Source organism: Dryobates pubescens, chromosome 3 (genome assembly GCF_014839835.1).
Source record: "Dryobates pubescens isolate bDryPub1 chromosome 3, bDryPub1.pri, whole genome shotgun sequence".
Classification (NCBI taxonomy): Eukaryota; Metazoa; Chordata; class Aves; order Piciformes; family Picidae; genus Dryobates; species Dryobates pubescens.
Genome location: NC_071614.1, coordinates 24,061,102 through 24,073,958, shown reverse-complemented (window position 1 = coordinate 24,073,958; position 12,857 = coordinate 24,061,102). Strand labels below are relative to the sequence as shown.

General features: G+C 54.6%; 1 protein-coding gene across 3 annotated transcripts; it reads left to right on the top strand.

Annotated features, from left to right (window-relative positions):
* The first annotated feature begins 1,381 nt into the window (after window positions 1-1,381).
* Window positions 1,382-12,572, top strand: FNDC4 (fibronectin type III domain containing 4). 3 transcript variants are annotated; one of them, XM_054179854.1, is made up of 6 exons: window positions 1,382-1,667; window positions 6,779-6,890; window positions 7,378-7,582; window positions 8,452-8,541; window positions 9,749-9,882; window positions 10,933-12,572. In XM_054179854.1, the coding sequence occupies exons 3-6, from the start codon at window positions 7,393-7,395 to the stop codon at window positions 10,966-10,968; spliced, it is 450 nt and encodes a 149-aa protein (XP_054035829.1). In that variant the 5' UTR covers window positions 1,382-1,667; window positions 6,779-6,890; window positions 7,378-7,392; the 3' UTR covers window positions 10,969-12,572. The 3 variants fall into 3 exon arrangements, with proteins under 3 accessions (XP_054035829.1, XP_054035828.1, XP_054035827.1); XM_054179853.1 differs by having other exon boundaries at window positions 1,486-1,667; window positions 6,775-6,890; window positions 10,936-12,572; XM_054179852.1 differs by having other exon boundaries at window positions 1,486-1,667; window positions 6,775-6,890.
* The last annotated feature ends 285 nt before the right edge of the window (window positions 12,573-12,857 follow it).

Here is a 12,857-nt window from a genome sequence, read left to right as displayed (position 1 = left end):
ACTCTAAATCCCTTGAAGGTGGCTTTGGGGGGCTTTGCAGAATAAATTGTCCCACAGTGCTAATGGACATCTGTCTCTCCTCTCAAAGAGCAGTGCTGAGCTTCCAAAAGAAAGTCTTTTAGAAGTTACCACATCACTTTCACCTGGCCACACCTGTGCAGGCCAGAGTCATGCTGGGCAAACCAGGGAAAACTAAGTACTGCAGCTATGGTGGAGCTGGAGAGGTCCTAACTGTGCCACTGGTGAGCCAGCAGATAATGTGTCAGCATTCAGGATGTGCTCCAAAGGCTGTGGGATGTGTAGCAAGAACATACTGAGAAATGTCCAGTAAACCATGCAACTGTGTGTATGTTCATGTATACATGTCTGTTTCTGTACATGACATGTGTATGCTATAGCAGGAAGCCAAGGCGTGGTGCTGACAACAATGGAGCTGAAGTAGCAGCTCAGCATGCAGGTAAAATAAGTCATGTACTAAAATGCAAACAGAACAAACTCTAAAAGTCAATTATGGACAAAACTAAGCACGGTATGAAACCAGTCGTTCAGTGTATGAGAAGAAGGACCGAGCTTAGGTCGTTTGAGTTAGTGCAAAAGTATGAGCAGAAGCACACACAGCTGCTCATGGCTGCCTGAGCAGAGGAACCTGTGCCACAAGCTGTGTGATGGACGAGGTGTCTTGCTGTGGGTACAGCAAGTGAACAGTTAGTGCTGGCCCAGTGGCCTAGAAGCCCTCAAAGGTCCTGGAGACTGACCCCTTCATTTGCATAGTCCCTCGTTGCTCTTCACACATCAATGCCTCCACAGCAGGACAGAGCATGCAGGCAGCAGCTGCAAGATGCTGAGAAAACATCCTGCTGCAGTGGGATGTGCTTTCACATGACGTGCAACTGTGGGACATGCTGGTCATGGGACGACTGGCCGTGGGAGGTACTATGGAACATGCAGCTGTGGGACATGGGGCTGTGGGACCTGCTGTCGTAGGACATGTGGCCCTTGATGCGATCCCGCAGGGTAGGAGCCATGGGCCTGTGGAACAACACAAGGGTGTGTCAGGGGTGACACAGGGGGACAGGGCATGCAGGGAGGGTGGTTGTGTAATCAGAGACACGTGAACCCACCGCCTGAGGAGAGCCCACGCTGGGGGTTACTGGCGATGCAGCATAGGGTGGCACCGCTTGTTGCTCGAGGTACATGTGGAGGGGCTCTGGTGGCTACTAGGGGTACAGCGTGCGGGGTTACTGGGAAACGGCACAGGACACAGCACTGGTGATGACGGGGGCAGGACAGGAAGTGGGGGGCAGCAGTGGCTGTCTGAAGGGTAAGGCGCTCAGCAGCACCGGTTATTTTCGGAGGCGCGGCTCGGGGGGCGGCGCCGGCGGTTTGGGGTGGTCGGACCGGAGGCGGGCTGCAGCCGCTGCGGTGCCGCTCAGGGGGCGGTGCCGGGCCGGGCCGGGAGGGCCGTGCCCAGCGGCCGTTCCGCCCCCGCCCCCCCGGCGCTGCGGCCGGGGCTCGGCCCCGCTCTGTCCCGCGGCGCAGAGACCCGGGCCGGTGCCAGGGCTGCCGCCCGGGCCGGGGCCGCCGGCCCGCCGCCATGGCTCGCTTCTCGGCCTTCCTCAACCCCGTCCTGGTGCTCTTCAGCTGCGACCTCTGCCTCATCCGAGCCAGTAAGTGCGGTCGGGCCGGGGGCCGGGCTGGGGTCGGGGGTCGGGGATAGGGAGTGGGCGGCGGGCCTGAAATCCCCCTGCTCCCCGGGGGCCCGGCTGTGGCGCGGGGTGGGCGCTCCCCGGGGGACACGGACCTGGGCGATCCGGCGCCCTTTACCGGACCCTGCTGTGGCACGGAGCCCCTCGCCGGACCTTCTCGCTGTGTGGCCCCAGCCCCAGCATAGCCTTGGCCATGACCCAACGTGCCTGTCCCGGCCCTTCCGGCCCCGGGGCATCCCCCTAGTGCCTCCAGGCAAGCCGTGCCCGCGTCCGTGCCGCGTCCTCTCCGCGAGGGATGAGGCGCGATCGTGCGGAGGGCATCGGGTTTGCCGGGGACGCCCAGAGCCGCCGCCTGCAGCTCTGGCTCCCGAAGCCTCCCACCTCTGAGTCAGGCAGTGCGGGAACGCGGGTCACAGGAGGGTCTCCCTGTCTCCCATTCCTGCCCCTCCACAGCGAGTCTCCAGTGCATCAGTGCCACTGCTCGGGGATGCTCCGCTGCTGCAGGCTGACTCTGAGCTGGTCCTTGGCTGGCGGGTTCCCTGCCCACCTTCCTGCCTTGCTGTCTCTGGACCAGTGTTTGCTGAGACACTGAGGTCTGTCGCACCCCGGGTGCCGCTGTCCTTTCTTCCTTTGACTGTCTGAACGATCCGGTGTCACTGGCAGCCGTCTGCTGTCTGTCTGCTCCTTGTCAGGTCACTGATCTACTCAATGGAATCACAAGTGTTGGACGTGTTCTGCCATGTTTTCAGTCTCCTTGCAAAATGTTTTCCAGGGCCTGAAGGATTCAGGAACAAATGCCATCAGGGTTATTAAAAAGGGGCCACTTATTTTTAGATGTGCAAGCAGATGCTCTGCTCGCTGCTGCAGGGCTAAGTTGGGCAAACATCTGGGTGCCCTTGAGCAGCAGCCCCAAGGACGTGGGCTGAGAGACAGGTGAGGTCCTCTCTCCGCAGCCACAGCAGGATGGAGAGGGCTCTGCCCCATCCCTGTGCAGACCCACATCTGCCAACATCACTCTTGAGGAGCATCTGCCAGGCCTCTTATTTAATCTACAAAGCCAAGTCACATGGCAGACCCAGTCCAATGCTCATGGGTCAACTCTCCTGCTGCCCATCCTCAGAGGGGCCAGGTCTTCCCACCTCTTAAGCAGACCTGCAAGGAATGCTATGCAACATCAGCAACACAACGGGTGTGCCAGAAAGCGATTGCTCTTCCTCTGGTGGTGTCCATTTCTTTAGTATGGCTTTAATCAAAAATGTAGCTGGATAAATTATAAATGATGCAGAATCATTAGCAATTAATGCATTGGGCAGGACTTAATTATGGCATGCTTTCCCCAGAGAGGGTGCAGGGTGTTGTAGCATCTTGGCTTTAATAGTTGGCTTCAGAGAGAACGTTTTCTGCAGCCCTTGCACTTGCAGACCTTTATGACAACATCTCTGGCATGAAACTGCTCTGACCTCAGCTGCAGAGCAGGCTGAAGAATGTTAGGCTTAACTTGGGGATCATATGCAAAGCTTTCTGTGCTGTGAGCTGTCTTGTCATAACATTTCAGTGAGGTCTTATCTTCCATATCCTTGGGACTGAACACTGGCTGGTGTTTCTAGGGTCAATTTCTTTAGTTTTGACTTGTGAAACTTCTTATGTGTGTCTTTCTGCCAGGTGTGCAAATCCTGTGTACTCAGAGCTGTCTTTTCTGCAGTTTGCTGGCCTGCAGATTGACCAAGGGATGCTCATTTCTCTAATGACAAACTGCTGCCTGGACACCTCCAAGTCTTGCAGGTTCAGGTCTGATTGCCTGGAACCTGCACAAGGCATGGTTATGATACATGTGGTTTGAAGCTCTGACTGGCCATGTCCACTGTGGCTTTGCAATGGCCCTTCTGTCCTCTCACCCTCCCTTCTCTCCACCTGGGAAATTTGTGTAGGCTCTGAGTGTAACAGCAGATCATGCTGGCTTTGAGTCATTGCAGTCTGGTACTGGGGTGGTGCCCCTCCAGGATGCTCTTTTACTGCCAGTGAGTGAAAGCCCCGATGTAGGACCTCTGCAAGCTCTGGTGAATCACAGTTCAAGGAATAATACTGCCAGCTCCCTGTGGGCCCTGCAGCTCTGCCCTAGGGCCACATCTTGGCACCCCCAGCCTGAAAACCTGGGCTGGTCCAGGCTGGGCTCCTTGCAGAAGCCAAGAAAATTCTTGTGCAGAGCAAGGAGCCTGCCACTAGTTCCATTCATGGACTTCTGCATCACAGAGATGTCAGATCCTGCCTTTAATTTCCTCACACACACTTAAAAGCTGGAAAATCAAACAGCCCATTTGGGCATGGTCAGACTTCTTCTCATTCTGTTAGATGTAAAAAGCTCCCTAATTTATTACTGTAGATGCATCCTGCGAAGTAGCAGGTCCTGTTGTTGTCTTGAGGCCAGCTGGCAGGCTCTGGTTCATATCCATCACACTGAGTTCATGAGTTCCAAAGAGGAGAGAACAGGAGTGCTACTGATTAGGAGCAGTTTGTGGCTCATGCTGACTCCTGAGCCATGCTGGTTGGTTCAGACCAAAGGAGTTCCCAGGAGCTACTTTCTACCACTGAATGCCTGGGCTATTCCTGACCCTTTTGCTAGTGCAGTGGTAGCCTTGAATAACTGTCCTTATGCTTTACAGCTTAGATGGTAGTCATGCAGCAAACTTTCACATTGGCTGTGGCTGGAGCAGAAACCCAGCGCACATCTGTTGGGAGCTCTGGAGTGAACAGAAGATGCTTGCCCCAGACAGTGCTCAGAGCTGGGGTCTGCAGCTATGTTCAGCCTGTTTTGCTGTTGGGAGATGAGGGTGTGATGTTGAGGACCTGGCTCAGAGACACTGGCTCACAGGTCAATGAACCAGATTCCCATGGGGAAAATTTCATGGGATAAAGGGTGTTTAACTGTATCTTTAAATCATTTTCAGTTTCCCTGCCTCCTGTTCTGAAAGAGAAAGTGCAGCACCTTGTGATGCTCTTGTTCTTGTCTCCAATGACTGCCTCTTGGTGATGTGTCAGGCTTCTGTTGGGGATGCGCCTCTCTGAGAACGTTTTTTTCTGGACTCAGAGAGGAACCCTCCTATGTGTCTTAACTGTCTGTGGCAGACCACAACCCTGCATTTCTCTCAGTGGGAATCACAGCCTTGTCCTGGTTGGATCTGGAGCTGTGTTCAAATTTGATAGGACAAGAGAAAATTTCCTCACATTGCACCAGGAAAGGTTGATGTTGGACCTGAGGAAAAATTTGTTCCCCCAAAGGGTCGTCAAGCCCTGGAACAGGCTGCCTTAGGTAGTGGGGGAATCATCAGCCCTGGAGGGATTTAAAAGCCATGTAGTTGTGGTGCTGAGAGACATGGTTTAGTAGTGACCTGGCAGTGCTGGGTTAGTGGTTGGACTCAATGATCTTAAAGATCTTTTCCAACCTAAATGTTACTATTACCACAATTTTAAATGTGAATGAAAGCATTTAAATAGCTGACCTTTCCTTGTCATTCTGAGGCCACTGGTGGTGGTGTGGTTGTGGTTGGTAGTTCTTTTTTCTTCATCTTAGGTGCCCTCTGGGACTCTTTTTCTATCTACATACATCACAGTGTTGAATTTGTGCTACAAAAGCAGCTTGTAGAAGGACACTGACTTGTTTACAGGGAGAGAGGAAATGTGAACAACAGCCTCATGTGCTCCTGTGTCTAATTTCCAGACAGAATTTGGCTTTGTGTGCAGGTCTGTGTACCTGTGTAGGATCCTGCCATGCTCTTAGTGCTGCGAAATCTCAGAATGGTGATAGTGCAGACCATGAAGGAGAGCAAGAGCTGAGCACGGCTGCTGGCTTCGCAGCCAATGGCATTGCACTGCTGGGAAAGTCAGCTTTGTATTGGGTTTTCCTCCCAGTTCTGAAGGAAGGAGTAGTGCCAGGCAGATGAGATGGCCAGATTGAATTGCATAGTGTGTTTATTCCAAGCTGCCCCATTTTTCTGTCACAGTTGATATATAAATACTGTGTCTGAAACTGCTTCCTACGCAGTTCTGGGTGGTGTGCCAGGCATTCGTGATGTGCACATCCAGGGGCAGCCCCAGAGCTTAGAGGAACCTTATTTTACCATTAAAGAACTGCATTAATGTAGGATTTTTTTGGACTTTCTGGACCCTACAGAAACATGGGACTTCCATGCCAAGAATCTACCCCTGTGCCCAGGCTGAGCAGGAGCATGTCATGCCAGGCAGCCCCTCTTCTGCTCTGGAGCTGAATGAAGTAAACTTTCCTGCAGATGAACATCTGAGCAGCAGCGAAGGTACCTCGGATCTGCAAGCAGGTGCCCTCGTGAAGAGCTGATACGAATGTCCTTCTTCTCTCTGATAGCAGAGTCTCTGCAGCACTCTGAGGCAGGCTGCAGGGACTTGTCTTTTTGTGTGATTTTCAGCTGCAGGGTCTCATGAAGTTGTCATGACAGTCTCTTAAACTTCTGTCCTTTTTTTTGCTCAGGCCAGGCCTTCATGCAGTTCTGATTTTGATGTCTGCAAGGTGGAAGGAGCCTCCTAGGGGCCCTTCGTGTCTTTAGCTGAGTGTGGCAGCCTGGGCACATGGTCAGCATTGTGAATCCCCTTGACATGGGACACATGTTATGAGCAATGGGCTGCGTCTGCCACCACAAGCCCTTGAGAGAAAAGCCAGTCAGATGCCTCGTGAGCTTGTCTGCCTTCCCTGCTGCAGGATACTGCAGAGGGTGAGGTTGTGTAGCTGATGAGACCGAGGAGTGTCTGCCCAGGCACAGGGTAGCTCTGTGACACATCCCCACCTCACATGAGCCTGAGAAGCACTGTGCCCTGCATGTTTGGCTGCTGGCAGAAGCTCATCCTTGTGCCCGGATGTGCCAGTCCTCTCCAGGGATAAATTTGCTGGATGCTGCTCCCTGTATCCCTGACCAATGTGCTGCCACAGGCAGATGTTGAAGGGGTCCCTCCATGGTGGTGTGCAGGAGTAAGTGCCTGTTCTCAGATGTCTTCTTTTGCCTCTTTCCTCCTCCTTGCCTCGGTCTGTCCCTGGCTCACCCAGACAGGCCACCGTCCCCTGTCAACGTGACTGTGACGCAGCTGAAGGCAAACTCTGCCACAGTCTCCTGGGACGTCCCAGAAGGAGACGTGGTCATCGGCTATGCCATCTTACAGCAGGTATCCGGACTCTCTCTCTAGATTATCTCTCACTAATTGCTAGCATGCTGCTATGTCAGCCCCATTCCCACAGTTTTGAGTTCCTCTGGCACCTGTCCGAGGGCAGCTCTGCTGCTGAGCAGCCCTTGCCTGGGCACCCTGTCTGTGCCACCCATCCTGGTGGTAGCTGTCCCTCCAGCAGCTCCCCTGTTATCTCTGGGTAAGGATGGTGCTTCAGCCATGACATAACCCTTTTTTGCTTGCCTTGCTGTGCCTCCACAGCCCCAGATGATGGTGGCTTCTCCAGGGAGGTGCCTAGCACTCAGGCCACGCAGGGATGCTGCATAGCAAAGTACTGGCCAGCCTGGCGCACCCCAGGGGTGGATGGTTGCCTGGGAAGGGAGGAGTGAGGGCAGTGTGCCCAGCACAGCCCTGCAGAGTGGGGCCTGTGCCTGGTGCAGCGGGGAGCAGGCTCCTGGGGATGACAGACAGCTCTTGGCTCTGGCAGCGGCAGGATGGACAGATGCAGCGCTTCATCCGCGAGGTGAACACCACCAACCGCGCCTGCGTGCTCTGGGACCTGGCAGAGGATGCCGACTACATCATCCAGGTGCAGAGCATTGGCCTCTACGGAGAGAGCCAGGCCAGCAAGCGCGTCCACTTCCGCACCCTGAAGGAGACCGACCGCCTCCCTTCCAACAGCTCCAACCAAGGTGAGGCAGCTCTTTCCCACTTGCCCTGGTGCTGTCAGTGGGGCCACACTTGGAGGTCTCCACAGCACACAGGCAGGGATCCAGCAGCCAGGAAGGAAGGTGCTGCATGGGACACAGAAAATCATACTGGGTAGCAGGGTTGTAAGGCTGCTGTTGTCCCTATGTCCACAAGCCCTGCTTTACAGCCCTTCTGTCCCACACCTCAGCACCCTGTTCAGCTAAGCAGTCTGAGGCGAGGACAGCTGCTGTAGCTTATTTAGCTCATGCCCATAGGAAAATTCTGGACAGGCTTTCAGATCTCCCAGCCTGTAAGCTACCAAAGGACAAATTAGAGAGCCTCACAGTTTCCTATTTGGTCCATATTGTGCCTTCTTGCCTTGGGGTTATCTATATGCTGGTTTATGACAGATGATCCAAGCATCCAAGACAGGTTCCACTAGGCACAGAAGTCTGTCTGAAGCTAGGCATAAGAAGGGGGCTTGAGTAGAGTATAGCAGGGCAAGCATATGGCTTACTTTCATCAATGCTTGTGTTCAACTCAGGGCTTCCTTAACCTGTCCTGCTCCCTACATGGGGAGTAACCTCAGTGATTAGTCCCATGCCTTGTACTGTCTCTACTTGAACCCAGACAAGCTGTTAGAATCCCTGGCTGCCTTTGGTAGTGAGGATGGTTTATCTGACAGAGGAAAGACACAGGCTGCGTGCCTCCTTCCTGGCCAAGATGTCATTCCATACCCATCCTTGTTTGGGAGAGGTGGGCCTCTCTCCTTGGGAGCTCTCTCTCAGATCCTCAAGTGTTGCTGGTCCTGAAATAGGTTTTGGTGGGATACTATCTGCTGCCAGCCCTGCCTGGATTCTTTTCTCTGCAGGTGATATCACCATGGAAGGGCTGGACAAAGACAGGCAGCTGCAGACAGGCGAGATTATCATCATTGTGGCTGTGCTGCTCATGTGGGCAGGTGAGTGCCACCAGCAATGTTCCAGCAGACTGGGGTCCAGTCCAGGGTCCACAAAGAGGATGGGGCTCAAGACAGCACAGAAGCAATTGCTATGGGTCTGTCAGCCATTCCAGTAACTCCATTGAGTTTGTCTAGAAGCTTGAGCCAGTGAGGTAAAAGAAGTGACCACGGTCACTCAGCAGTGATGATCTGGAGCATGTGGGCTGGCTGGCCTGACTGCTGGGCAGGAAGAGCAGGAGACAATGTGGGACAGGGTGGAAATATTCCGGCTGACGTGAACCATCATGTAACTTGGGTCTTGGCTGGCTTATGTGATGTCTGATAACAGTGCTGCACTGTCTGGGAGTGACTGTGCCTCAGTCTGCTGGAACTGTGAGACAGGTGAAGTGCTCCTGCCCAGCAGCCTGTTCAAGCCAGAGCAGGTTGTCCTTGAAGCAAGAAAACCTTGGAGACAACAGTCATCTCCTGACTAGTCACATGCAGCTGCTGCAAATGGGAAGTAATTTGTTCCCTGCTCCCTTCCCAATAAATGCCATTTTTCTAGTGGCATCTTGCTGGCATCTCTCCATGCCCTAGCTTTGAATACCTTCCTGACACAAGATGGTTACTGCAAGCTTACCCCTCACATAGGTTGGTGTGTCGATGCCAACAGGGAGAGATCAACCTAGTCTGTGGGTGGCTGTGACAATGCTCTGTTCTTTCGATGAGTTCAACACATTTAATGATGACAATTCACAGCCCTGCTCTGGAGTCCCACGTCCAGGGTCCCCAGATGTGGGACACGTGCTGCATGTGATAGGTGCTGTAACACTGTGACAATGACTGGCCCCATGGCTGGACTGCAAGATAGGACAAAGCCAAGTGCTGGCCTAGTAACTTCAGTGCCTTGCAGGAGGTAGTCAGAAACCCACTCAGCTGCTCACCAGCCCTATGGGCTTCAAATGCTTTGGTATCTGCTGTGGGCACCTCACACCTCACCTGTGCCCCAGTGCCTTCAGGTGTGTTCATGCCTCATCTGCCCAAGGAGACTGGTTTGGCCACACATGGAGAGGTGCCTGGGCTGGTCCAGGTTGACACAGATGGAGGAGTTGGGTGACCAGCACCCCAGGGTGCCCTGGTCCTGACTGCTCTCCATCCAGGATGCTGTGGGGAGGGGAGGCAGGGCACAGCCAGTGTGAGGGAGTCCTTCATCCCCTGTCTTTCACAGCGGTGATCGCCCTCTTCTGCAGACAGTATGACATCATCAAGGATAATGACTCCAATAACAACAAGGAGAAGACAAAGCCGTCCTCAGAGCACAGCACGCCAGAGCGACCGAGCGGAGGGCTGCTGCGCAGCAAGGTGAGTGGGGAGGGCTGCCAGGTGGGATGGTCTCTGGCATCTGCTGTGGCTTGCTGCCTGGACAGGTTCTGGCTCTCTCCAGAAACAAAACCACTCCAGCTCATGCTCACCTAAAACCAAGGGGTTTAGTATCTCTGAAGCAGTGTGTGTGCCCCATCAGTAACTGCAGGAGAAGCACTGGAAGAGATGGCAGGATGTATCAGCTGGTATGGCTCTCACATCACAGGGTCCTTTCCCTGTCACAGCCCCTCCAAGGCTGCACCTCTTCTGCATCCCATAGACAGGGCTAGTTCTTGCCTCTTCAGGACAAACTTGGCAGCTCTTCTTATGGTTTCTGCACTGGTCTCTCACTGCTCACTTTCTTCACTGGGACCTGCTCTAGGCCATCACCACACAAGCACTTCATATGAAGGACCACAGAGCCCCTTCCTTATCCTAATGGAAATACTGTTCTGGTCTGAAAATGGAGAGGGAGCAGCACTTCCATCTAGCAGCACTGTACACTTCTGTGCTTTGTGGATTCTCTGCCCAGTGGGAGATATCCTCCTACCTCCTGTCTTTCTGCTCTGACTGCTCCTGTCCAAGGGCATCAGGTGTAGAGTGGCTGCCACTGAGAACCAGGTAGAAATCCCCAGCCGTCTACTAGCCATGGAGGTTGACAAGTGTGGGATAGAGTTATGGCTTACCCAGGAATCCTTGGGCACAGCAATGAGCAGAAAGGCTTCCTGGGGAGGCAAGTGTGTGGCTGAAGGAGGTCACCAGCTGTAGGTGATAGAACTGAGCTGCCAGAGCCTTTTTGCCAAGAGAGCCCATCTGTGCCAAAAGCTGGGACTTCAGGGTTAGCTCCCTTGTTTCTGAGGGAAACACTGAAGCTGGGTCTCTGATTGAGCTCACCTACCCTCATCTCTGGACAGAGGCTCAACTCCAGCTGCAGCCCTTCTGCAGAGGAGATCTGCTGCTCTCAGTGCTGGGGAGGCTGGCGATGTGCTGTGGGTCTGCATCCCAGGGGCTTCACAAAGTGGAGCTTTGCAGCATGTTTTTCTCTCACAGAAGACGTCTCCCTCAGTCAATATAATCGAGGTGTAAGTGCAGCAGCAGCTCTGCGTCCACAGTCCTGGGCATCCTGCCAGAGCCAAAGCAGGCCTTGGAAGAGGAGGCAGCAGCAGGCACCCGGCTGGAACTCTGCATGCGAAGATCTGCGTATCCAAACTTACGCTTTCCCGAGGGATGTGCATGGAGCCGGCTCCCAGACGTGCATGCAGCACAGGGCCCTGCCCGTCCCGCACGCCTGGCCCCACTCCCTTGCTGCTGTGGAGCAGAGGGAGGGTGGGGGGCCACACCACCAGCTCTGGGGGATGATTCCCAGGGAGCAGATGGGCTGGCTCGAGGGCAGGCAATGTCCCTGTGCACCAGCTTGGCCAAAGGCCTGGCTGCCACCGCATGGCACCGGCCGCCCACCCAGCAACCATCCTGGAGCAGCTCTTGCTCTTGGCTCCAGTGTCTGCGCTCACAGGGCAGGAGCTGCTCCCCTCTTGGCCCCACGACTGAGAGGATGGGGCAGGGTGGGCACTGACCTCAGTGCTGCCAGGGACATCATGGCCAGGTGGTAGGAGGGTTTGTGGGCCTAGGCCCAGAGTGGATCCCTGCTGAGAACAGGGTTCCACTGCTCTCCATCATTGCCATGCAAGGACTTCAAGGCCTCTCCTTGATGCAGGGGATACAAACATGAATAACCATGAGGAGCTGGCACTGCCACAGTGCCTGGCCAGCATTTGGAGCCTGCAGGTAGGGCAGGAAGTGCTGGCAGGAGCCATCCCATGTGGTGGAGTGAGCCCCAGAGGGCTGTGGGAGCCGGCAGTGCCTGGGTATGGCTGCAGCTTTGCCACTTCCCTATTGGGGCTCAGTCCTGACACATTATGGGGTGCTGAGCACCCTGTGAGCAGTGATGCCTGCACTGCCTGGCATAGAGGGTGAGGCCCAGCAAGGTCTTGGTGGGCTCAGCAGGATGTGTGCTGCAGAGCTCATGGCCATTCTGGGGACAACCTGAGCTTTTGACAGTGTCACATCCCGCTCCTCACTCCTTTTGCATGGCCACTGTGGATGCTCCCTCTCTCCTGGTGCTAGTCCCAGGTTGGCTGATGTGACACAGAGCTGTTGGAAAATGCTGGCCCTGATTGCCCAGAGCTGGTGGATCACTGGCATCCTCTTATGTGCCCATTTTACCTGCTCATGTGAGGATAGCATGAGCCATCGACTGCCCTGGGGCTAGTGACTGTCTGTTGGTGGTGTCTGGATGGTGCTTGTTTGCCCCCGAGAGCCTGCAGGCAGCAGTCCCTGACTGGGTACCTGCTCTGTGCCCAAGCCTGAGGCCCAGCCCAGGCATCCCTCTTGTGGTGGTGAGGGAAGAGGGTAATGTGAGGAGGCTCTGCTGCAGAGATAGCAGCTGCTGCCTGGGCTGCTGCTCTCCCTCCGTACTTTGCTCTGTGGCCTGTCCCTGAGCTGGGGTGCTGATGCTGCAGCCCTGGACTCAAAGCATCACAGGATCCAGTGTCTTCCAGGAATAAACCTCCCAGTAAAGCACTTTCAAGACTCTTCCTTCCAGGTGCTGCTCAGCTCTTGCTGCAGGATGAGGTGAGGATGGGACAGGATAAGGGACTCCTTGTGGCAAGGTCTTTTCAATAAAAGCATCCTGGCTCAAAAGCAGTGTTGTCTCTGTGGGGTTGTGTTTGTGCCTGTGTGTACCAGCACTTCTTGAAGACATGTGTCTGGCACTTAGGAGACCTGTTCTTGCTGTGCAAGAGCTGCAGGTCTTCTGAGGTTGTCCTGCATACCTCCAGCCCTTGAAGGATGGCTAGTGCTGCAGGTGAGTCGTATCACGCTGCTGGACAAGGTGCAGCCTGTCCCACTGAGGATGGCATCACAGTTGTGTTCTCTGCACAACAAAACAGGCTGCAGAGAGCAGAGCCAGCCAGGGC